Here is a 27471-nt window from a genome sequence, read left to right on the forward strand (position 1 = left end):
AAGGTCAAAATGGACTTTAAAAGTTATTGGAGCCGGCAGATTTCATCACTACAGAGTGAAATATATTGGAATATATGAGTGGTATTAATTTTGGTGGCCTTTTGGGAAAAAAGAAAATTTTAAAAGGGCTAGAAAAATCACGGCCACCATTTTGTCTATTTTAAAAACTTTAAAAATTAATATCTTGGGCTAGGAAGCCCTGAGAATGGCGATTTTGGGTGCATTGGAAAGGGCATCTCCCAATCTTTAAGATCCAGTGGTTTATTTTTAATTTGGAGAGATCAACCTGAAAGCTTATTTTGGCAGTGAGGGGAGTGGAATGTTGGAGCAGAGGCTGCCAAAACAGACACGTGCAAGGACTGCTTCACTTGAGGAGGGAAAAAATGCCAAAAATACAAGAACAACTAGATGCCATGGAGACAAGACTGATCAAAGTGATGAAGGAGCTAATAACAGAAAATAAAAAGCAAGTAGTTAAAGAACTAGAGGTGGTGAAGACAGAAATAAAGAAAGAAATTGAAGATCTCAGAAAGGACTCACAAGCAACGTTAAACAAAGTACATGTGGTTGAAAATAAGGTGAAAGATCAAGATCCCATGATTAATAAATTGCAGAAGAAAGCAGCTCTGCAAGATTGCAAGTTAATGGAAAACCAATTTCGTTTGAGAGGAGTGCCTGAAGATGAAGGATCTGATTTAAGGACATATATAATAAGAATCATTGCTGAGTTTTTAGAAATAGACTCTGATGACTCTAGTTATCTGTATGATTACATATATAGGGTTAATTCCCTGTATGCCAAGAAAAATAAATTACCAAGAGATGTGGTAGTCAAATTCATTACAAGAGATATGGTGGGAAAGATCTTAAAAAAGCAATTTGAAAAAACACTGGAAATTGAGGGAAGCAGAGTAAGAATTATGAAAGAGTTGCCAAGAAAAGTAATAAATGACAGAAGATTATACAAAAAGTTAACAGATAAGTTGTGGGATATGGACATGAGATACAGATGGATACTGCCAGAAGGTCTAAGTTTTGAACATGGAGGAAAAAGGATTACAATTACAAATGTCCTGGAACTGCAAAAGTTTTTTGAAGAAAATAGGGGATTTGGGGATACAGAATAAAGAGAAGAATCATTATGGATTACAAATTAATATCTTGCAACGTAAATGGACTAAATTCACCGCAAAAAAGAAGGGCTACATTTCAATGGATCAAAAACAAAAATGTAATATAATTTGTCTACAGGAAGTACATATTAAACAATTGGATTACAAATTTTTATGGAATAAACAATTGGGAAAAGAATTTTTCTTCTTGGCTAAGGAGAAAAAAAGGGGTGATTTTTTATGTTAAACAAGAATTAGATCCAAGATTGATTTTTAAGGACAGTGATGGCAGATATCTAGCTGTGGAAGTAACAATGAATGATAAAAAGACGTTGTTGTTGGGATTGTATGCCCCAAATGGGGCAAAAGACTCTTTTTTAAAAGATATTACGCAAAAATTAGACCAAGTGATTTATGATCAAATGATGATAATGGGAGACTTCAATGGAACAATTATACATGATTTGGACAGATCAGGAAAAAGAAGTAAGGAGGGGAAATTACCAAAGTCGTTTTTTGATTTAGTGAAGCAAGAAAATCTGGAAGACATATGGAGGAAATTCAATCCCAAAGTGCGTGACTATACTTTTTTCCAGCAAGGCATAACTCTTTCTCAAGAACTGATATGTTATGGACTACAAAAGATCTTGGACTTATGACAAAAAAACAGAGATTCTTCCTAAAGTTGGGGCTGATCACAACCCAGTGATGTGGTCGGCAAAAAGTGTGAAAAAGTCTAGGAGATGGAGAATAAATGAAGATTTGCTACAGAAAACAGAGATAGTGGTGTCTCTAGAAAAAGAAACTAAAGCTTTCTTTCAAATAAATGAAAATGAGGACATTCATTTTCAAACCATGTGGGATGTGTATAAAGCTGTAACTAGAGGTTTTTTAATTACTATGAATAATATAGACAAAAGTGATAAAGAGAAACAATTGCTGGATATTCAAAAAGAGATTGGAAAAAAAGAAAAGGAACTTTAAAAAAAGACCGGGAAAAAAGAAAATAATAAAGGAAATTACAATATTGCAGAATCAACTGAGACATTTGTTAAATAAAGAGGTAGAATGGAACCTTAAAAGATTACAACAAAAATCCTTTTAAGGAGCAAATAAACCTGGAAAATACCTGGCTTGGCAAATGAAAAAAAAAAAAGGAAAGTAAATTTGTCACTAAAATTGTATTGGAAGGTAAATAAATAGTTGACCAAGCAGGAATTAAAAGGGAATTTTTTAAATACTATGTTAAGTTACTTCAAGGTCAAAAGGTGGATAAAAATAAAATAGATGCATATTTACAGAAAATTCAAGTAATCCCCTTAACAGAAAATATAGAAAAGGTCTTAAATGAACCAATTGAAAAAACTGAAGTTGAAGCAGCAATATATTCAATGAAACTGGGAAAGGCACCAGGTCCAGATGGTTTTGCAGCAAAATTTTATAAAGTCCTCGCAGAAGTCTTAGTACCAAAACTTCAAAAATTGATGAATACTATAAGGATTGATGGGAAAATACCAAATACTTGGAAGGAAGCAATAATTTCGTTGATACCAAAAGAAGATAGAGACACCACAAATGTAAAAAACTATAGACCAATTTCATTACTTAACAACGATTACAAAATATATGCCAGGATACTAGCTGAACAACTCAAACAGCATTTGAACAACTTTGTTAAAGAGGAACAAGCAGGATTTTCCCCCAGGAGACAAATAAGAGATAATATCAGAACTGTTATAGACATTGTTGAATATTATGAGAAGCATCCTGAAAAAGAAGTGGCATTATTCTTTGCAGATGCAGAGAAGGCCTTTGACAATTGGATTGGGACTTAATGTTTGCAGTGATGGAGAAATTAGGACTTGGAGAAGCTTTTATAAGAATGGTTAAGGCGCTATATACTGAGCAACAAGCAAGACTCTGTATAAATGCAGATTTGACGGAGAAAATGATAACCAGGAAAGGTACAAGGCAAGGTTGCCCTCTATCTCCATTGATATTCATAATGACGCTAGAGATATTGCTTATGCAAATACAAGAAGATAAAGGAATAGAGGGGCTGAAACTGAAGGGTTTTTCTTATAAATACAGAGCATTTGCTGATGATGTAATGTTTATTAATGAAAATCCCCTATCCGTGACACCATTGCTGCTTCATAAAATTCAAGACTATGGAGAATTGGCAGGCTTCTATATAAACAAAGAAAAATCGAAAATTTTGTGTAAAAATATGACAAAGAGTCAACAGGAAGAACTGCAAAGAGTAACAAAGTGTGAAGTTGTTTCAAAAGTAAGATATTTAGGTGTGGAAATTACTATGAAAAATATAGATATGTATAAAAATAATTATGAAAAGCTTTGGCAGAAAATTGATGAAGATTTGATAAAATGGAATAAACTGAACTTGTCTATGCTGGGCAGAATTGCTGCAATCAAAATGAATGTTCTACCAAGAATTATGTTTCTATTTCAAACAATTCCAATTGTGAAGGACAATAAACAATTTAGTAAATGGCAATGAAAAGTCTCAGAATTTGTATGGGCGGGCAAGAAACCAAGAATTAAAATGAAAATTTTAACTGATGCAAAAGAAAGAGGAGGTTTCCAACTGCTGGATTTAAAATTGTATCATGATGCAGTATGTTTGGTATGGATTAAAGAATGGATGACGTTACTAAATAAGAAGCTGCTGGCGTTAGAAGGTCATGGAAATATTTTTGGTTGGCATGCATATTTGTTTCATGGGGAAAATAAGATGTATGGCTTTTTCTCGCATCATTATATAAAAAGAAATTTGCTAAGTACTTGGGTAAAATATAAAAAATATGGTGATGAGAGAAAGCCGCTATGATTGTGCCAATGGAAGTATTAAAATTATCTTCAGAAACTGATGCAGGGATGTGGTTAACGTACAATCAACTATTAAAAATACATGGAGGAAGGGTGGAACTAAAATCAGCTGAAGAATTACAATATAAATATAATTGGTTTCAACTACAACAAATTAAGAGCTTGGTGGAACAGGACATTAAAAATGAAGGTATAAGACAGGAGCAAACAGAATTGGAAAAAAATGCTGTTGGGTGATAATGAAAAGTTGATTTCAAGAATTTATAAATTACTATTGAAGTTGTCAACAGAAGATGAAATAGTTAAATCTCAAATGATAAAATGGGCAATTAATTTTAACAAAGAAATACAATGGAATCTTGGGAGTATTTATGGAAGAACTCTATGAAGATTTCAACATGTTATAATATTAAAGAAAACTGTTTTAAAATGCTGTATAGATGGTACATGACACCTAAGAAACTGGAAAAAAATGAATAATCAGGTGTCAGACAGATGTTGGAAATGTAAAAAACATGAAGGATCTTTCTACCATATATGGTGGACTTGTGAAAAAGCAAAACAATTTTGGCAAATGATTCAGAAAGAAATGTCAAAAAATTTAGGTTATGACATCAAGAGGTCTCCAGACTCTTTTTTTGTTGGGATTACAAATGGAAAGTTTTCCAAAACAAGATAGAACGATGGTGTGGTATCTGCTTTCAGCTGCAAGGACATTGTATGTGCAGCTATGGAAGCAAGATAAAATACCAGAAAAATGGGACTGGATTTTAAAAGTTATGTCATGGAGTGAAATGGACAAACTTACAAGAATCTTAAAAGACTATGATTTGGAGAAGTTTAGGAAGAAATGGGAGAAATTTCAAAAATATGTTGAAAAACAATGGAAAGTAAAGAGACATTTAGTGATTTTTGATAATAGATGAATTGAGTGGAACCAACGGACTAAAATTTACAAAGGGAACATTTTTCCTTTGAAAAATGAAGATGAACTTATAGAGTTAACTTTTCTTATTCTATGTTTTTATTTCTTCCATATTGATATAAGGTTCTAAAATGGAGATTCTTGATTTGTTAAGTTACCTTGTTTCTTTTTTTAATTTTAAGTAAACACCGGCACTGGTCAAGAAAAAGGGAGGGAGGAGAAGGGGGGGAAAGCGATGTTTTTATTTTGTATTATTTTAAAATTGTCTTATAGATTTCGATAACAAAATATTGCAAATTAATAAATTGTTTTTAACAAAAATAAATCTTCAAGAACTAATAACCTTAGGAATTTCAAGGCCCACCCTGCTACCACCTCCAACAGGCTCAGCAGGCTGTCAGCCGGTGTGCTAGGCAGTTGATACACCAGACAGACAGCCAAGCTCACCTCAACATCCCACGCGAGGCCAGCACAATCAGTGTTGATGATCTTTGGTGTACAGAGTGGTCTGAAGGAGAAACCCTCCCAGATGAGTAAAGCTACCCCTGCCCCCAAGTTTGTGATTGATGAAGGATCAAGAACCTGTGTGTGTGAGAGAGAGAGTTTTTACAGGGTAACAGTTTCACCCTCTTTAACCCAGGTCTCAGTCACACAGGCCCAAATCCATGTTCTTCACCACAAGATAGCCTTGCAGCTTCTGATATTATTATTAATGGATCTGGCATTGAACAACATCAGTGACGAAAGGGGTTTTTGATGTCCTAGTCTTCACACCAATGTGTCTTGGGATGGAATGAAGGTTGGAAAGGGACTGAGCATAACCATATTTCCATCCCCTGCCAATTCTAGACCTTTCCCACTGCCATATCTCCCTCTGCCCCCGATCATTGGGATCCCCAGTCCAGGCCTGGCACCCAACAGGATGGTATCAGACTCCACCCCCCTATTCTTCCCCCACCTTCAACCCACAGTATAACTGAAATTAATATAATATTAACAATGGCCTGAAAACAATTTAATTTAACCCAATTAGACAAACAACTAACCACCTACTCTAACTACCCTCCTGCTCAAACCTCCCTTCCTACTAATTCTCCCTACCACCAAGTAAGATTACAATATAATTTATGATGGATAGGAAAAAGCTTCTCTACACATTGCCCAACTGAATCAATAAAACTTGTTTAACTCTATCCTAAGTTAATTAAAATAAAACTCACTAAGCAGCAGCAAAGAATCACAGAATATTCAGGTGTTTTATGAATTGTTGGGAAGGATACTGTACCTAGTCTAAAACAGTGTTCAATATTAAATTAAGATGGTAAAAAGCACTAAGCTCAGTTTTTCTGGCTGGAAAATTGGCCCAAATCCCAGGCCAGTTGTACAGTCACACCTAGGAGCAGCCAGAGATATCCAGCAAGGCTAAGGTCCAAGGGAAGTCTAGTCCGTAGATCTTCTTCGTGGTCCCTGTGCAGTCCCACACATGGGTCTTGCCGCAGGCAACGGATCCATACCTCGGAGCTCCAATAGCTCGCCTATAGCGTCTTTTGGCGCGCTCTCCTCCCGCCCTGGGGAGCAGGCAGCGACTGCGCATGCCTGGAGCGGGGGGAGAGCGCCCATTCCACTCAGTTTCTTCCCTACCGCCGCCCGGACAACACCCTCCTCGCTGCGTTCCTTCTTAGCTCGTCAGTTACCTCATCCTTTGCGTTTCTCTTTCTTCTCATCTCCGCTTGGTATTGTATTCCTCTCCTTCTTATTTCTCCTATTTTCGTCCCGAAAAAAAAAAAAGGCCCGTCTATGCGCTATCTTTCCCCTCTTCTCCCTCCCTCCCCTCCCCTGTCCGGAGCGCATGGAAGGGAAAGTTACCTTTAAAAAGTGCACGCGCTGTGGGACCAAAATCCCCACCTCGGACGGCCACAGCCACTGCCTATTCTGCCTGGGGGAAGCCCATCGAGTCGACTCCTGTCCTCACTGTGCTAACTTCGGCAAGCAGGCCCGTAAGAACCGTGCAGCCAGGCTCCGGAGTTTTTTGATTGAATTGTCCCTGAGGGCTATGCCCGCGTCGGGCTCGCCGCCTCCCCAACAACGAGCGGGAGATTCGGCCTCTACAGACGTGGTTCTCTCAAAACAGAAGCACAAGTCCGAAAAGAAACCCTCGAAGCACGCCGATACCGGCCATAAGACTTCGAAGAAATCGCGCCATTTTGAATCCACGGATTCGGCGCCCAAAAAAGCTCGTCATTCCGAATCGGCTGATTCGGCTTCGAGGAAACTCCACGAGTCACATTCGGTTCCCAAGAAGCCTCGGACACCTACCTCGACTTCGACATTCATGGATCCCACGCCTCCAGCACAGCCGTCACTTCCGCCCGAACTGTCGGCCCCGTCGGACGTCATCACCGACATGCCGCAACTGACGCCTCACTCATCCACAGCAGTGGAGGTGATACCAATTCAATCCCGTTCACCTTCGGTGCATAGCGTGGTTCCTTCGGAGTTTCTAGAGCCCGATCCGACTACCGACTCGACTCAAGCATACCTTAAACCACCTCTTTGGATCGGATCCTTCCGAGATATCGGGATTTCTCCCCTGTACAAGGACTCTGCAACTCAGGCTCCCGCTAATCGAGCTCGCTCTCGTTCGCCTGCTTATCCTCCTGCACATCAAATCCGATCCCGGTCGCCGACATTCCGAGGTCGCTCCAGATCTCCACGTAGGCGCCGCGATTCCGGCTCTTCTAGCTACTATCAAGACTACTATGCCCCTGGAAGGTTCGACCGCCTTTACTCTCGGTCTCCCTCGCCCAGACGCCGGTCTTACCACCACCCCTCTCGCTCTCCATCTGTAGAGGGATTGCGTTACTCCCCGTACTCAGCACAATTCTTCGGCCGTGAGGTTCTCACACCTCTGATCCGGTACGAGGACTCCCCTCGACCCCGTGGACGCGATCGGCTTCGGGATTCTTCACGACCCCGTGATCAGGATCGGACCCGAGAACTTGATTATTCTCGTGATTCTCCTCGACTCCGTGACCACCGTCAGATTCGAGAGCACGAATACCACTCCCATGCGGAGCCGCTCCGACTCCGGGACCATTATCATCATCGTGATGTTGCTAGGCTGCGCACTCCATCAGCTTCGGCTTCGATTGCTCCCCCGGTCTCCGCTCCTACGGACCAGCGTGATCAGATCGTAAAGCCTAAGACTGGCACTTCGGACCCGATCCCGCTTCCACATCCTCCTTCGGGTGAGGACTTCCACTCCGAAGGTGACTCGGCAGCATCATCAGACTCTGAAGACCATCCTGACTCTGTAGTCTCCGACTCGGCGCCACAGCCCCGGCTTTCCCCATCGGACGCGTCCAAGGCCTATCTCCATCTGATCACCACCATGGCCGAGGCCTTAAAGATTACTCTTCCGTCGGACTCACCAAAGGTGTCTGACATTGTACATGACTTGGTGCAAGCAGACTTCCCACCGGGTTCACTACTTCCAATGCTACCTGTGCACCTCGAAGGCCTCCGTGAGACCTGGGACAAGCCTGCTTCAGTCCCACCCACCTCTAAACGTTTTGAATCTCTCAACAGAGTTCACGCCCCTGAGGCCAAATTCCTTGCTTCCCATCCAGCACCTAATTCTATCATTGTGCATTCAGCCACTAAGGCTAAGCCTCCAGACATCCGACACCTCCAGACCGAGAGGGCAGGAAGTTGGACACTTTGGCCAGGAAAATGTTCAACCTCGCTTCCACAAATTCCAAGCTAAATAACTATCTAGCCTACTTTTCGGCTTACATCTTCAACTTGGCTAACCAATTTACGCCTCTCATCCCTTCCTTTCCCGAACCTTCCCAGAGAACGGCCTCTAGTTTGGTATCCAAACTGTCTAGAGTGTCCAAACAACAGATAAATACCATACGCCACGCTGTTTCCTGCTCATCCAGGGTCTTTGCGTCATCTGTTGCCCTGCGTCGCCACGCCTGGTTAAGGTCCACCAACTTACAGCCGGACATTAAGCAGAAGATTGAAGACCTCCCTTTTGATGGTCTGGGCCTCTTCCATGCTTCTACTGACAAGGTTCTCACCTCAATGGATGATGGACGCAAGCGTGCTAAACGCTTGGGAGTTTCCCAACCGTTCTCCCAACAGTTCAACCGTACAAAACCCTGGAGACCATCATTCCAAAAGCGCCAACGGTCACCCAAGCGAAACGACTTCTGGAAGAGGAAGAGTGTGCAGCAGAAGCCTCAGTTTCAACAAAGAACTCGGTCACAACAACTCAAGAAGTCCTCCCTCCCTCCCAAACAGTCTCTTTGACTCTCTTCAAACCCCACCTGCTTACCGCACACGTCTCTCCCCATTCCTTCCCACTTGGAACTCGATCACAACCGACTCCTGGGTGCTGACCATCGTGCGCCTAGGTTACGCAATCGAGTTCATTTCTCCACCTCGTCACCACTACTTCATTGCTACCCCCCCGTCTTCACTCCTCCATCAGGAAATCCTGGACTTGCTCCAGAAAAACGCCATAGAACCCGTCCCTCCTCTACATCGAGGGACAGGCTTCTATTCGAGATACTTTCTGGTCCCCAAGAGGGATGGAGGCAAGCGTCCCATTCTAGATCTGAGGAAGCTCAACAAGCACATCGAATACAGGAAGTTCAGAATGATCTCCCTGCAGTCCATCTTGCCCCTTATTCCCAGAAATTCCTGGATGGCTTCTCTAGATCTTCAGGACGCTTACTTCCATGTGACCATCCGACCTCAACATCGGAGGTATCTGCAGTTCGCCATGGGCCAGGACCACTTCCAATATGTGTCCCTACCATTCGGCCTCTCCACTGCACCCCGCGTTTTCACCAAGTGCATGGCAGTGGTGGCAGCTGCGCTTCGCATTCGGAAGATCCCAGTCTTCCCATACATCGACGACTGGCTTTTCATAGCTCCGACTCAACAACAACTGCAGCACAACCTCAACACAGCTCTCACCCTTCTGAGATCCCTGGGCCTTCGCGTGAATGCGTCAAAATCACACCTCACACCTACCCAGGACCTAAAGTTCATAGGGGCCCTTCTACGCACTTCTCTCCATCGTGTTTTCCTCCCCGAGGATCGGGCACTAACTATCATTGCCTTGGCCAAGTCAGTTCAACAACAGCCTCGTCAGTCTGCATTCACAATCCAACGCCTGCTGGGCCTCATGGCCGCCACAACATCTGTCCTTTACTTTGCCAGGCTATGGATGCGACAACTACAGCTCTGGTTTGTACGAGCCTACCACCCCCAGGCGCAACCGCAGAGCGTTTTGCTTACTGTTCCGCAGAGAGCACTTCTATCTCTCACGTGGTGGACTGTACCCAACAATCTCCTCGCAGGCAAGCCGTTTCTACCGACTCCTCCGATGGCCATCGTGACAACAGACGCCTCCAAGTGGGGATGGGGAGCCCACTTAGAGGACAAGACCGTCAGGGGGCTTTGGACTCCCTCCGAGAGGGCCATGCACATAAACTGCTTAGAATTGATTGCTGTGCACAGGGCCCTTCAATCGTTCCTCCCACTGATAAGGGGTCGGCACGTTCAGATCTCCACGGACAATATGGCAACAGTTTACTACATAAACAAGCAGGGAGGCACCAGATCTCTCCGTCTGTGCCGTATAGCCGTACTACTCTGGGAATGGTGTGTCAAGCACAACATCTACATGACTGCCATTCACCTCCCGGGTGTGGAGAATGTTCTGGCCGACTCCCTCAGCAGGGTTCGCATAGACGACCACGAATGGTCCATCAATCCGACCTACCTTCGTCGTATCTTCCGATGCTTCGGAACACCCAAGGTGGACGTCTTTGCTTCCAGGGACAATGCCAAATGTCCTCGATTTTATTCCAGGAGGGGCAACGACGCCTTCCTACACAGCTGGACAGGTCCTCTTCACTACTTCTTCCCACCAACCCCCCTTCTGACACGGGTGTTGGTAAAGATAGCACGAGATGGCACAGACTGCATCCTCATTGCTCCATGGTGGCCTCGGCAACCGTGGTTCACGAGGCTTCTTCAAATGTCCCGCCACACTTACCGCCGTCTTCCTCCTGTGGGCGACCTTTTATCCCAGGCCAGTGGTCAGGTTCTACATCACAACCCTCGGGTTCTGGCCTTGGCAGCCTGGAGAATACATCCGCCTGCCTCTCCACAGAGGTAGCCAACATCATCCTCAACGCAAGGAAGCCTTCCACTAGACTTTCGTACCAATGCAAATGGAAGCGCTTCTGCTCATTCGCGACATCTAATCATCTGCAGCCAGAATCAGCACCCCTTAACCTGATCCTTGATTATCTACTTTCTCTACAGAAATCAGGACTCTGCTATTCCTCCTTAAAAGTTCACTTATCTGCGGTTTCTGCGTTCCATAACCCTGTTGAGGGCAAAACTGTGTTCTCCCATCCCTTGTCTAAGTCCTTTCTTAAGGGCATGTTGCACCTCAATCCACCTGTTAAGCCCTTCGTCCCGACCTGGAGTTTGTCACTAGTCCTTTCCTGCTTGATGAAAGTTCCCTTTGAACCTATGGCTACCATAGACCTTAACCTTCTTTCCTGGAAGACAGCATTGCTGGTAGCCCTTACCTCAGGCAAACGGGCAAGTGACTTATGCGCCTTCCGCCACGATCCTCCCTACACCATTTTCCACAAGGACAAAGTTGTTCTGCGACCGGACCCTGCGTTCCTTCCTAAGGTTGTCTCCCAGTTCCACTTATCAACTTCAACTTCTCTACCGTTTTTCTCCAACCCATCCGACCAGGGTCAACGAGCCCTGCATTCTCTGGACGTTAGAAGGGCTTTATCTTTCTACCTTGATCGTACACAACCTTTCCGTAAGGACCCTAATCTGTTTGTGGCCTACGGAAATCCTCACAGAGGGCACAAAATCTCTACCCAGAGACTATCTAAATGGGTAGTTAGTGCCATCAGGTTGTGTTACGAACTGGCTAAACAGCCTCTGCCCGAAGGTCTTAAGGCCCACTCTACTAGAGCGGTCTCGACGTCTTCGGCTTTCCTGCAAGGCGTCTCCCTAGAGGACATTTGTGCGGCTGCATCGTGGTCCTCACCATCCACGTTCGTCTCCCATTATGCTTTAGACGTTCGTGCGAGACGTGACGCCTCCTTCGGTCAAGCGGTCCTCAGATCCATCTTCCATTGAAGTCAGGGGTGAGTGCATCCGCTTCCATCTCTATGTTGCATAATATGATGTGATTGGGTTATGTGACTAACTTTCTTCTTTTACCAGCGCCCTCCTCCAGGACATTTAGCTGGCTAGTCACCCATGTGTGGGACTGCACAGAGACCACGAAGAAGATAAACAGGTTGCTTACCTGTAACTGATGATCTTCGAGTGGTCATCTGTGCAGTCACACACGCCCACCCAGCCTTCCCCACTGCTGGCCTCTTGTAATTGTTGCTTAACCTTGTATAGTGTCAGTGCCAACGGCGGCTGGAAGAAACTGAGTGGAATGGGCGCTCTTCCCCCCGCTCCAGGCATGCGCAGTCGCTGCCTGCTCCCCAGGGCGGGAGGAGAGCGCGCCAAAAGACGCTATAGGCGAGCTATTGGAGCTCCGAGGTATGGATCCGTTGCCTGCAGCAAGACCCATGTGTGTGACTGCACAGATGACCACTCGAAGATCATCAGTTACAGGTAAGCAACCTGTTTTTCTCCTTTGCACCCCAGAGACTCACACTTCCACTCAAGAGCTCCAGGTGGAAGAGTGCAGACCTGTCCTCCATCAGGTCACATTGTCAAAAAAAATAAAAATATGAAGACATCTGTTGAACTTCAAGCTTGGCAGAACCTCTCTTAAACAAGAGAGCCAGTTTAGTGTGGTGGTTAAGTGTGCAAACTCTTATTTGGGAAAACCGGGTTAGATTTCCCACTCCTCCACTTACAGCTGCTGGAATGGCCTTGGGTCAGCCATAGCTCTCGTAGGAACTGTCCTTGAAAGGGCAGCTGCTGTGAGAGCTCTCTCAGCCCCACCCACCTCACAGGGTGTCTTGTGGGGAAGATTCAGTGTGGAGGACAGAATATAAATCCAATGTCGTTGTCTTCTTCAGAAGGCACCTGAGACAGGTCAAAGGGATGGGGTATGTCAGGATGATCCATTTCCCCCTTGGATCCCTGAACTTCACTAGACACGTCGCTGGGTCCACATGCATTCCTCCCAGCAGTGGCAGCACAGGGCTTCCCAGTCTAGATGAATCCAGGCCAGTTAGCCTTGGTCCCCAACTCACTGGACAAGCCTCCATGCTGTTCCCATCAGTTCCTTAGGTAAACAAATCTCCAGAGAGAGGGGCAAGTGTTGTGGCAGTATGAATACTGCAGCCCAAATATGCAATAAACCTGGCCTATGTGGCCTCCAAAATGGACTGAAGTGGTTATTTTAATGTCCATGAACTACAGCTTTGGATCTCATGCACCAACAGAGCTCTGGTGTGCAAAGGCTTCTCTATTCTCATAGGCAAATACTACATTTCACAGGGATATTAGGGGCTACAACAAACATTTTGTTGACAAAATATAAATCAACTAAAATACAGACATAATGAACCATTAACATCTTCATCTTACATCTACTTTTATTTTTCAGCCAGCTCAGCTTTAGAGCTGATGTTTCGTATTATCTAAAACACCACTCACCAGCAATACGAAGAACACAAAGAATACAAACGTAATGAAGTAAATGGGTCCAAGGATCCGGTTTGCTTGTTCTATACTGGCAAAGTTAAAATCTCCAAGCACAATACGAAACTGGGTAAAACTAGTGAGAAAGAAGTAACACACAGAATAAGCCACTATCATCATTAAATTTAATTCTAAACTAGGGTCCAGAGTGCAGATCAAAAAAATCCACACAATGAGGTCAGGGACAGACAGGGGATAAATTTCTAAAAACATGAGGAAGCCTGCTGGGAGAAGGAAGATGGAAAAGCACACCCCCTAATGTAGCCAATCCTCCTGGAGCTTACAGTAGGTTCTATACTAAGAGCCCTGTAAGCTCCTGGAGGATTGGCTGCATCAGGGGTGTGTGGCCTAATAAGCAAAGGAGTTCCTGCTACAAAAAAAGCCCTGCGTGTGAGATAGGGACCATAACAAGGGGGAGAACTGGGTGTGATTGAATGAAAAAGTTGGCTGAATTCAACACAAATGTAAGTAGGTACATTGGTGGATGTGAAGAAGACAAGGATTCAGTGTAAGAATACTTTGTCACACGGGAAAAATCAGTTTCTATTGGGCTCCTAAAACTTAGATGCCAGATAAACTGCTTTGGGCAAACTTCCAGAGTTGAGGTCCATGGAAAAATGGCCCCAAAAGGCTGTACCCCATAAACACATAGGAAAGGAGCTGAAGAAGGAGGAGAGCTTGTGGTGGGGAAAGGATTGGATTGTCCCCTTAGATTAATATGATTCACATCATGATGGGATTGATGGGATTTCAAAATACCAGTGATATGGTATGGTGTCTCCTCCTGAATGAACTTTCTAGTTGAATTGGGTGCTCTTCAGAGGCCCTCTTTGGGTGCCTCTTCCTTCAGTAGTGATGTGGAAAATGAAAAATAACGGCATTTTTTTTCCAGTTGTCATGTTGGTCTTAAAGGTGCAAATGGACTCTATGTTCTATTGTTCCTATTGATGATAGAATAGTACCAGACAAGTTGGAATACTCCATACATGCAATTCTGAAAGGTGGAAAATTCATCCACTTGTGACCCGAAAACCAGGTAACCCAATTGTGCGTATGCAAAGAAGATGATAAAGAACATGATTGCAAATCCTATGATGTCCTTAGCGCAACGGGATAGAGTGGAAGACAGTTGAGTCATCGTCTTGTTAAAGCTTATGTATTTAAATATCTAGGAGAAAACAGAAGAGGTTACATTATGGGGCTGCACCTTTTGAGTTCGATCCCACAGAAGTTTTTCACAGACACAACAGTACTTGCAGAAACCTAAAACATTTAACTTATTCCTTGCTTTCTGCTTGCAATCAGTGGAAGTGACTGTACCTCCACTAATTTATCTCTGAGTAAAAGCCATAGAGCAAAGCATTTATTCTGATACTATTTCTTTGTTGTTGGTGGTATTGTACTTTTTATATGTGCATGTGTGTCTGCATGTGCACCTGGCAGTCATGGTGATCTCTGGTGACTGACCCCCAACCGGGGGCCTGGAGGATATTTAGGGAGGTGACTCAATAAAGCTTGCCCCCACCACCTGGCCGCAATTATTCCAAGGAGGTCTGCATCCAAATATTTGCCAGAGTCAACCCTGCTTAGCTTCTGAGATCTGATGAGATCAGGCTTGCCTGCACTATACAGGCCAGGGCTACTTCCGATACTATTTTAAATGAATTCATGTGAACCATTCAATTGCTCCAGATGCACAATTTATTTTATTTTATTTTGTCTTTAAAATCATATTGAAGTGCTTTGTGTTGCTGCGGTCATTGCTAATAGAACTGCACACAAAGTACATTTTTCTTTCTCTTCATGCGCCACTGAATCCAACCCATCCTACAGCAACAGAATTAACTGATCAGCAGGTAATCTGTCAGGTGATCTCACAAAGGTAGCTTTGACTCTCAAAAGTGTATACCGTGAAAATATTGATGGTCTCGAAGGTGCTTCTGGGGATGCGGATTGGTGTAGTATAGCCCAATCTCATCAGATCTTGGACGCTAAGCAGGTTGGTACTTGGATGGGAGACCACCAAGGAAGACTTTGCAGAGGAAGGCAATGACAAACCACTTCTGCTTTGTCACTTGCTTGGAAAACCGTATAGGGTTCTCATAAGACAGCTGTGAATTGACAGCACTTTAGGCACACACAAGGAGCTACTAGACTCAAAGCTAGCTTTTATACTGCAGACCAACCCAGACACCCTCTGAAACTGATGAACAGGTTCCTCACAGTAAGCCCCATTTAATACAGTGGGACCTGCAGCACAGTTCTATGCAAGTTTTCTCAGAAGTAAAACACTCTTCACTTTGTATGTGGCATAAAATAATAATATATGTAAATACTCAGGGCTGAAGTGGGAGTATTAGCAGATAGAAGTGGAAAGTATCTGTAGAAGAGAGCCAGTGCCAGTTAGCACAGCTAGGGTAGACAGTATTGGTCTTATGGACCACTAAGCCCAATTTTACACATCACCTCTTCCCTGGGGCTAGATCTGTGCAAGACTGACATGCTGCAGACTTTGTGCTTGGCTTTCTCTAAATTTCAAAGATTATGTAACTGAGGAGAAATTAATGTGTGCATGAGTAGGGGAAGGAAAAACGGAAAGCAACGGACATAATATTGTTTTCTTCTCTATTAGGGTCCAAGTCCAATTCAAGAAATATCTGGGGACTTTGGGGGTGGAGCCATGAGACATTGGGGCGGAGCCAGGAGCAAGGGTGTGACAAGCATAATTGAACTTCAAGTGAGGTCTGGCCATCACATTTAAAGGGACCGCACATCTTTTAAATCCCTTCCCTCCATAGGAAATAATGAAGGATAGGGGCACCTTCTTTTGGAGCTCATAGAATTGAACCCCCTGGTCCAATCTTTTTGAAACTCGGGGGGTATTTTGGGGAGAGGTACTGGATGCTATGCTGAAAATTTGGTGCCTCTACCACAAGAAACAGCCCCCCAAGAGCCCCAGATATCTGCAGATCAATTCTCCATTATTTCCTGTATGAGAATATCTCCATATGGAATAACAGAGTTCCCTCCCCTCCCCCTGCTTTCTCTCTCTCACTCACACACACGCTTAACTTTCTCTGGTGCCTCCACAATGAGGTCTGGAAAGTACAGGAGCTACGCTGCTCTTTTACACACATACTCACTTGTCTGAAACGAAAGCAAAACAAACGGAGGGGATGCACTCTGACGAGGTCTGCTGTTGCTAACTCTTCCCCATGAAGTACTTCCTGCTCCAATTTAAAGGCACACACACATTTTAAAACCGTACCTGTTTGCAGGTCCTGCCAAAGATCTAGAGGTACATGGTGGCTGTGAGGGAGGGGTTTCCCCCGCCGGCCAGTTGGCTGAGGGCAGGGGGAAGTCTGTAAAACCGGGGGATCCCCCGCTGGGATCTGGGGATTGGGAAGCCTATGCTCTATGGTTGTGTCACTAGAGTTTTTCCATAGGAAGTAATTTACTGAACATTACAAAAGTCCCTAAGGAAAACAGACAAGCAGAAGATTATACCACAGGTGTAATATTATTCTCACAAAAAATGAGGCCCACTAGCAGAACTGAATCTTCACTCAACTTAGGTCTCATAAATGCTAGAAAAATAAGCTGCACAACTGTGAAATGTCTATTGCACAAATGGAGAAGACATTATGCCAGACAAGAACAGCACATGTGGAAGTGTGGTGCAAGACCTTGCTTTCATTTCTATTACCAAAAGGAAAACTTGTACATATTCCTCATAGTGAGTTTCATGTATTTGGCCTTGTACATCTCACGGGGAGTGGAAACAATATTGAGTTCTTCCCTTACATATTCACCAAGAAGAGGAGAAAGGTGTACCATTCATTCACCATTTGCTGCTAATTGCATGTAGTGTACAAACATCCTTGGAGCTGTGCCAACAGTCTGTACCAATGCAAAGACTGGGGGCCTCTAAAACAGTGCATATCTACAAAAGCAGTTACTAGAGAGAATTTTTGCCCTTTTATTTGTATCTTCAGTTTCTAACTTACCTTTCCCCCAAAGATTAGGTTTTGGATTTGGAATGCCCCCAATCCAAAACCTAATGTTTAAGAAGCATAGTGTAAGGGCTGGGAGGAGATTCCCAGATCCTAAATTTTATGATATCTGTATTTTCAACTGCTATGGGAAATGGTGACATAAGATAGATATTTATTGCTATAGTCAGCAAACATTAAACAATCAATTTACGATATTTCTATTATATAATCATGATCCTATAAAAATCAATGAAAAAGGAAAAACACATATACATTTTCAAATAGGAAAACACTATATGCAAAATTAACATCGTTTAATAGAATACAATGTAACTACTTCCCAAATGAAGAACAAATAGATTTTGCTATTGAGCAGAATTTAGCTCTCCTATCTGTAATCTGATGGTATTTATCTGCTAGGAGGACAATAAGATTTTCCCGTTCTTCCTGGAAATAAATAATATAGAAGAATGTAACCCATTATTTCCACTTCTTGACTACTGAAAGAGCAATTCCATTCATAATACGCTTTTTAAAAAATATCTCCCATTTAACAGCTCAGAAGGGGGGAACATTAAATCACGCTTGAGGAAAAGCCAATCTTGTTTTTGGAGCTATAAAATTCCCAAAATACTTTGCTGAACTGCTTATACTCTATAATTCAGGGGTGTTGAATTCATTTGATGAGGGCCAGATCTGACATAAATGACCCCCCGTTGGGCTGAGCCATGTGTGTCATAAAATGTAATGCCAGCAGAGATATAAACTTTATAAAGGACACAGAATAACACAATTAATTTTTTAAAAATAAAATAGGCTTAAAAGATTAGTACTCTTGCAGTATTTTGTTTATTTAACAGTTTCTGATAACTGACACCTCTTGCTCTGAATTATTGCATCAAAATCTGGAGACAATGTCTGTGCTGTTGCAATCTACAGTAGGCTGTTCAGGTGTGTTTGTGTAAGTTGCAAACCTAGTTTTGATTTATTGACATTCATTACAGAAATCTCATGGTTAATGCTTTGGGCCTACCCAGAGGAAAACATGAGCTAGGTTTCCCAATCCCCAGGTCCCAACGGGGGATCCCCCGGTTTTACAGGCTTGCCCTCGCCTCCAGCCAGCTGGCTGGCAGGGAAAGCCCCGCCCCCACAGCCACAATGCACCTCTAGATCTGGGCAGCTTTAGAAACCTGCAAACAGGTCCATTTCAAAATGTGTGTGTGTCTGTGTGCCTTTAAAGTTGTGCAAAAAGCAGGAAGTACTTCATGGGGAAGGGTCAGCAGCACAGTCCCTCTGTTTTGCTTTCATTTCAGAGCAAGTAAGAGTGTGTGTGTGTGAGAGAGAGAGCAGCGTAGCTCCTGTTCTTTTCAGATATCGTTGTGGAGGAACCAGACCCAGTAAGTGTGTGTGTATGTGAGAGAGAGAGAGCTGCCAATCCCCAGGTTTGGAGGTCCTTCTCCCACATTAGAGTCATCAGAAAGTGGTGGTGGGGAATGTCTACTGGGCACTCTATCATTCCCTATGGAGAACGATTCCCATAGGGAATGGGGAATTGATCCATGGGTATCGGGGGCTCTGGGGGGGGGCTGTTTTTTGTGGTAGAGGCACCACATTTTCTGTATAGCATCTAGTGCCTCTTCCGAAAATACCCCCCAAGTTTCAAAAGGATTGGACCAGGGGGTCCAATTCTATGAGCCCCAAAAGAAGGTGCCCCTATCCTTCATTATTTCCTATGGAAGGAAGGCATTTAAAAAGGTGTGCTGTCCCTTTAAATGTGATGGCCAGAACTTCCTTGGAGTTCAATTATGCTTGTCACACCCTTGCTCCTAGCTCCACCCCCAAAGTCCCTAGATATTTCTTGAATTGGACTTGGCAACCCTAACATGAGCTTTTGTACATAAGTCACTTCATGTGCTGGTAAGTCAATGGAGAAAATAGAGGCTTTGCTCTGTAGCTCTTGTATGACTGAGCGAGCCTGACAAAGCAAGCTGTGATGCAGAAGGAAGCAAGAGAGAGAGAGAAGAAAGCAGATGACAGTGAGTTGCTCGCAGGCCTGATAGGAGCCCTCTGGGGGCCTGATGTGGCCCTCGGGCCACATGCTTGATGCCCCTGCTCTGTATAATAGCATCTCCTAGCCATGCTCAGATGCTATTGTAGCTGTATACTGCAAATTCTTTGGCTGATCGCAGTTGAGGCTTTTGTATATTCTAAATTCACTAAATCCCTAGGACGAAGCCCCATGTTCTGTAACATCAGATTTAGGAGATTTTTTTCACCTTGATTGTTGACTGTCAATCAATATTAATGGGGTCAAGTTGACTGGAAAATAAATTAATTTCAGCCAATACCTAAACAAAGAGAGCCACATTCGAGTTTCAATAGTAATCAGGCCAGCTTCTAAATGTAAGACAGAATTTGGCACACAGTATGTAGAGCCAGTATAGTTCTTAAAATTTTGGTTTGTATTCTTTCCAAAGGATTAAAATTTTCATATAAACAAAGTTTATATTTTGATCCAAGTAACATTTAGTTAAATATCTTCACTACAAAAAACTTTAACCACAGAAGAAATATATTGTTCTCCTTTCATATATAAAAGCCTCAAAAACACTATTAAACTCTTTTGGGTATTTGCTTTGATACCATTTAATTGAGCATGCCAGGTACCATAATCATGAAAAGCTACCCCCTAAATATTTATAACACTTAACCTGATCAATATCTCTTTTCCATCTATGGATAATAAGAACTTTGGACTTAATAAAATAATTCGTTAAACTACCTTTAACACTGAAATATGGTAATGCTCTCAATAATTGTTTTAAACCTATAGGAGTTAAAGACAACAGCACTAAGTCATCTGCATATAGAAGAGTCACAACAGAATGCAACTTTGGAGGACGAGGATGTTCAAGGGTCTTAACTAATGTATTAATATAAAAATTAAATAATGTAAAGGCTAAAATACATCCTGCTTAACACCTCTAAGTGTACTAGTTAGTGAAATGCCCACCATGGTTACAAATGACTTTCAATCTGATGTCTGAGTAAAGCCGTTGTATCAATGATACCAGATGTTTATTTATATATTCTGTAATTTTACCCATAATCTATCTCTAGGTATGAGGTCAAAAGCTTATTTAAAATCAATAAAAGCCATGAAGAGTTATGACAGTATTTATCTACAAGGTGCTGTCAAATGAAGCGCTGAGCGTTGAGTGTCCAGTTTTGAAACCTGCTTGTTCATCTGCAAGAATATTTTCTTCCTCAAGGCAAACCAACAACTTCTCTAACAGAAGTTTTGTAAACAATTTACTAATAACAGTCAAGAGGCTAACTGGACAATGAGTAGGATCTGACCTACGGCCCTTTTTAAAATTGGAAAAATTATAGCGAAACAACAATCATTCAGAATTCTGCATTGGGGGCCTCAGTAATGGAGGAAGCCACCTTTGTCTTTGAGTTTCTCCCCAATAAGGTACCAGGGCTCTGTTCAGAATAAGACTTGTCAGAAATCATGACTGGATAAAAGGGACAGAAAAGATCTTATATAATATATACCCTTGAAAATATTTCTCAGTCGATGGGACTTCCTGTTTGGCTGGAAGACAGGCTGCAGCTCCCTAACAGAGGGGGATTTTATTGTCACTGTTCAGGTATAAAAGACCCCTGATAAGGTCTATGCTCATTAACCCTAGGCAAGGGTTAATCCAAGACGACTTATTTTCCCTTAAAGCTGTTGATATCGATCTGGGGGGGGGGGGGTCAGGGAACTGACTCCTTCAGTTCTTGATGTCCGGCAATGGGATTTGTCAACCATCGTCTGCAGTGACTCTAAAGTCATAATTTGACTCAAGGCTGTCGGAATCCAAACACTCTAGACGGACTGACTTTAATTGCAAGAAAACGTGAGCTGGGGGAGTTGAGAACATCTAAAAGGTACATTCATCATTCTTATCTTCACTCTGAGAGACTTTGAATATAGTTTAAACACTGAGTGGATTATAAACAGACGAAGGCAAAGCATAATTGAATGAAAAAAAACCCTTTTACCTTGTTAAGCTGAGCTCTGTGGCTTTGGAAGTGAACAACAGCAAAAGAACTTTAAGATAAGAGTGAAGGTTGGCAGTCCGAGGCTGGTGACGCAGAAGAAAGAAAAGAGATTTGCCGGGTATATATGCCCATAAACTGTGGAACTTTGAATGAACTGAGCTGAGTGGGCGCATAGTAGGAAAAGAATTCAGCCTGTGAAAATTGAATGCTACAAAAATAATTGCCTTCAAAGATATTTGGAGAAAGACATATTGTTTTGGGTTTTTGTGGTTACGGTTTCTTCATGTAGTTCAAAAAACTGCGAGACTTAGACACGAGATTAGACCAAGCTGTAACAGGAAGTGAAACTAAAAGGGGCTGGACAATAATTCAGAGCCTATAAGGATTACAAAAGCTGTGACATCCACCTTTGAACCAGGAAGGAATTGAGTCCAAGACCAAGAAAGACTAAGAGAGACCTCTCTGGACTGGAACTGTACCATAGAGAAATAACGATTGCCATTTTAAAAGGGAGAAAAACTGTCAAAATTGTTAAAATTCAATATCTTTGCTCAGGAAGAAGGGAGGAAAACGAAATTAGTCTCATCTGAAAGAACTGGCTCTAAGCTATTGGACTGGATGCTAAACTTTATGTGGGGATTTTTTTAAGGTTTGGTGATTTTTTATATGTCAGTAGAAAGAATAACACGTGCAAGAGCCCAATCATTTGATAAGATGCAGTCCCAATTTGATGCTCTGGAGGCAAAAATGTTAAAAGCAATGGACAAATTGCATTTGGCAATGAAAAAAGATTTTTAAAAAGAAGTTGGAGATCTTAGGAAAGAGATAGAGGGTTTTAAGGAAGAGATTCAAAATAAAGTGAAGGAGGTAGAGATGAAAGTGGATACACAGGCCTCTGCCTTGCTAAAACTTCAAGAAAAGGTCATAATACATGATTGTAAGTTGATGGAATCACAAGTTCGTCTGAGAGGGGTACCTGAAAAGGAAGAGGCAGATTTAAAAGGCTATATGGTGAATATCATCACTGAGTACATAGAAGAAGACCCTGACAAATTTAAGAGTATGTTGGAGGGTGCCTATAGAGTCTACTCAGTTTATGCGAAAAATAAAGGCCTGCCAAGAGACATTGTCATAAGACTAAGATCAAAAGAGGTGGCAGAGAAGATTTTGAGCAAAGGGTACCAAAAAGCCTGGGCAATAGAAGGGAGCAGAGTTAAAATAATGAAAGAGCTACCAAGACAAGTGATCAGTGATAGGAAAAAATACAAGAGGCTAACTGATCAGCTACGTGCAGAGGGCACAAGATATAGATGGATAATACCGGAGGGTCTTGGATTTGAACAAAATGGCAAGAGGATTACAATAAGAAGCGAACAAGAGATGCATAGCTTTTTTGAAGAAAATAAAGAACCAACATCATAATGGAGTACGAATTACTATCTTGGAATATAAACGGACTAAATTCACCACAGAAAAGAAGGAGAACATTTCATTGGATTAAAAAGCAAAAATGTGATATAATTTGTTTACAGGAAGTTCATATACAACGCAAAGACAGTAAATTTTTGTGGAATAGAAATTTGGGGTTGGAATTTTTTTCACTAGCAGAGCAAAAGAAAAGAGGGGTGGTCTTTTGCATCAAAGAACAACTTGAGCCAAAATTAATCTTTAAAGATAAAGAAGGAAGATATATTGCTGTTGAGGTGACGATAGAGGCGAAAAAAACGTTACTACTAGGACTTTATGCACCCAATGGAGCGAAAGACAAATTTTTTAAAGACATAAATCGACAAATGGATGAAGAGACGTATGATCAGGTATTGATGATGGCCAATTTCAATGGGACAATACAAAATAATCTTGACAGATCAAGTTCAAAGAAGAATGATAAAGAAGGGAAGCTGCCCAATTCTTTCTTTGAGTTGATTAAACAGGAAAATCTAGAAGACATTTGGAGAAAGTTCAACCCTGATGTAAGAGACTATACATTTTTCTCAGCAAGGCATAATTCTTTTTCCAGAATTGACATGTTATGGGGTTCCCAAAGTTTGGGCCTCATAACAAAAAAAATTGAGATTCTTCCAAAGGTTTGGGCGGACCATAATCCAATATGCTGGTCTACAAAATTGCAAAGGAAATCAAGAAGATGGAGAATTAATGAGGATTTACTACAAAATAAAGACGTTGTGTCATTCTTAGAAAAGGAGACTGCAGCATTCTTCCAAATAAATGAAACGGAGGATATGGAATTTCAAACAGTATGGGACACTTATAAAGCAGTAATGAGGGGTATATTAATTACATTGAATAATAAAGACAAAAGAGCAAGAGAAGAAAGGCTGTCAGCACTGCAAAATGAAATAAATAAAAAAGAAAAGGACTTGAAAAAAAGACCAGGGAAGAAAAAATTAATAAAAGAAATTACGATATTACAATCCCAAGTTAAACATTTGCTGAATAAAGAATTAGAATGGAATTTTAAAAATTTGAAACAGAAATCGTTTGAAAGTGCGAACAAACCTGGTAAATATTTGGCCTGGCAACTAAAAAAAAAGAAAGAAAATAAGACTATAAATAAAATCATGGCAAATGGGAAAACAATAGTGGATCAAGAAGGAATTAAAAGAGAATTCTTTAAATACTATGCAAATTTATTCAAAGGTGTGAACATAAGTAAAGAAAAAGTGGAAGAGTATCTACGAAACATTCAGGTGGCACCTTTGACGGAATATATGAAAAAGACATTAAATGATCCAATAGAGAAAATTGAAGTAGAAGCAGCAATAAAAGCAATGCAAGAGGGTAAAGCTCCAGGGCCAGATGGATTTACATCAAAATTTTACAAATCTCTTAAGGATGAATTAACACCCAAACTGTTGAAGTTGTTAAATACAATAAGAGAAGAAGGGAAAATCCCAAAGACCTGGAGGGAAGCTGTAATTTCTTTGATTCCTAAGGAAGATAAAGATAGCACAAATGTAAAAAATTATAGACCAATCTCATTGTGGAATAATGACTATAAGATCTATACAAGAATTTTGGCAGAGCGATTGAAACAATACTTGATCAACTTTATAAACAAAGACCAAGCGGGATTTCTTCCTAAAAGACAAATAAGGGACAATGTAAGAGCTGTTGTTAACGTCGTGGAATATTATGAGAAGCACCCAGAAAAAGAAGCGGCCTTATTTTTTGTCGACGCAGAGAAAGCCTTTGACAACTTAAATTGGGACTTTATGTTTGCGGTAATGGAAAAAATTAATTTAGGGGAACAATTTATAAAAATGATAAGAGCAATATATATAGATCAGCATGCAAAACTGTGTATAAATGCAGACCTTACCAAAGAATTGAAAGTGAGTAAAGGAACAAGGCAAGGATGCCCGCTATCACCATTGTTGTTTATAATGACCCTTGAAATTCTGTTACAACAAATTCAAAAAGATGAAGAAATAGAAGGTCTAAAAATCAGAAGATTCTCTTATAAATACAAAGCTTTTGCAGATGATATAGTGTTCATAATGGAGAATCCGATTCAAGTGTCACCATTGCTGTTAGCTAAGATAAAAGAGTACGGAGAACTAGCAGGATTATACATAAATAAGGAGAAATCGAAATTCCTTTGTAAAAACATGCAACCAAATAAAATAAAAGAACTACAAAAGGTGACGGGTTGTGAAGTCACAACCAAAGTTAGGTACCTTGGAATAGAGATAACAATGAAGAACATTGATTTATTCAAAAACAATTATGAAAAACTGTGGTGAAAGATGGACAAAGATTTGATGAAATGGAATAAGCTCTACTTGTCTTTACTGGGCAGGATAGCTGCAATTAAAATGAATATTTTGCCAAGGATAATGTATTTGTTTCAAACCATCCCGATTGTAAAAGATGCAAAACAATTTAACAAATGGCAAAGGAAAATTTCTGATTTCATTTGGGCCGGAAAGAAACCAAGGATAAAGATGAAGATCTTAATGGATGCCAAAGAGAGAGGAGGTTTCCAACTTCCCGATCTAAGATTGTATCACGATGCAGTTTGTTTGACATGGATAAAAGATTGGATAATGCTGTTAGACAAAAAACCTTTATGGTTAGAAGCTCACGGAAATAGATTCAGCTGGCACGCGTACATGTACTATGGGAAGAATAAAATGGATGGTTTTTTCTCTCACCATTATGTCAGAAATACTTTACTAAGTACTTGGATAAAATACAAGAAATACGGGGACGAGAGAAAACTGCTATGGATAGTGCCAGCAGAAGTAATTAAAATAACAGCTGAATCTGAAGAAAAAAGAGAAATGTCATATAATCAACTGCTTAAGATTCAAGGAGACAAAATTGAATTAAAAACCTCAGAAGAGTTAAATAACAATTATGATTGGTTTCAAATGCAACAAATTAAAAGTATGATGGAAAATGACATAAAATCAGAGGGAATTAGACGAGAACAAACAGAACTGGAAAGGGTCTTGCTAGGTGACAATGAAAAATTGATATCAAAAGTATATAAGTTATTATTGAAATGGTCTACAGAAGAAGAAGTAGTAAAGTCTCAAATGGTCAAATGGGCAATCAATGTGAACAGAAAAATACAAATGGATGCATGGGAGCACCTTTGGAAGAACTCAATGAAGATATCAACTTGTCAAAGTATCAAAGAGAACTGTTTTAAGATGATGTATAGGTGGTATATGACTCCGAAAAAACTGGCTAAGATAAGTAAGAAAATGTCGGATAGATGTTGGAAATGTAAAAAACATGAAGGTTCTTTCTTCCATATGTGGTGGACATGTGAAAAAGCAAAAGAATTCTGGAAGATGATACAACAAAAAATCTCCAAAATTTTGGGCTACGATTTTAAGAAAATTGCAGAGACATTTTTACTTGGATTACAATTAGAAAAATTTCCAAAAGAAGATAGGACTCTAATTTGGTACCTGTTATCAGCTGCTAGGACTTTATACGCGCAGCTTTGGAAGCAAGAAAAAATACCAGAGAAATGGGATTGGACCATGAAAGTTTTATCGTGGTGTGAAATGGACAAATTAACTAGAACACTAAGAGACTATGATTTAGAGATATTCAAAAGGGAGTGGAGAAAATTTAAAGGATATATGGAGAAAACTTGGAAAGTAAAGAAACATTGGACAATTTTTTAGTTGTAAGAATATATATACGGAACTTTGAGCAGTTAGAAGTGCCTTTAGTATTGGTTTGAATTTATAACCTCGGGGAAGTCAACATTGGAGGGAGGGGGGATGGAAATGTCATATGGGTTAATGCGAAAAAAAAATTAAGAAATAGTTAAGTTTTGTAACCATATGCTACCAATAAATTGTTTAAACATGAAAATATTTCCCAGTCAATGCTGTATCTCACATTAAGTTCACCCTCTGAAGTTTCCCCACGCACTATAAAATAGAAACATCATTAATATGTTTGGAAATACTGAGAAGTACCTTTATCCAAGCAAAGAAGACATTCACTGAAATCATATTATTGTAACGTGTCTGCCAGAACGCAAGAAAATAAAAGTCTGGATAGGCAAATGAATTGGAGAGCAGATTTTCCATCAACCTAGCCACTTCCATAGTGCGGTAAACATTGAAGGCAATAGCAAAAACAGATAACTGGGAAGAAAAAACCCACAAATGTTTGTGATGCTACTACAATCTAGATGCTTCTTACATTTTCTTCATATATGAATTAGATTAATCAATAAAAGAGTGGGGGAAATAAACCATGCATGTCTGCAAGCATTTTACATTTTAAAAGAAGTTGATGGAGGCAGAGAATGTAT

General features: G+C 41.2%; 1 protein-coding gene across 1 annotated transcript in view; it reads right to left on the minus strand.

Moving 5' to 3' along the window:
* The window catches only part of PKD2L2 (polycystin 2 like 2, transient receptor potential cation channel), a 59858-nt gene that overhangs the window by 20043 nt on the left and 12344 nt on the right, over window positions 1-27471 (minus strand). Inside the window, exons 7-9 of the mRNA XM_060238325.1 lie at window positions 27131-27301; window positions 14601-14782; window positions 13570-13690 (exon numbers count right to left, since the gene is read on the minus strand). Coding sequence (XP_060094308.1) covers window positions 13570-13690; window positions 14601-14782; window positions 27131-27301 — 474 coding nt within the window. The remainder of the gene's footprint in view (window positions 1-13569; window positions 13691-14600; window positions 14783-27130; window positions 27302-27471) is intronic.

This window comes from Heteronotia binoei, chromosome 5 (assembly GCF_032191835.1).
Source record: "Heteronotia binoei isolate CCM8104 ecotype False Entrance Well chromosome 5, APGP_CSIRO_Hbin_v1, whole genome shotgun sequence".
In the NCBI taxonomy this organism is placed as follows: Eukaryota; Metazoa; Chordata; class Lepidosauria; order Squamata; family Gekkonidae; genus Heteronotia; species Heteronotia binoei.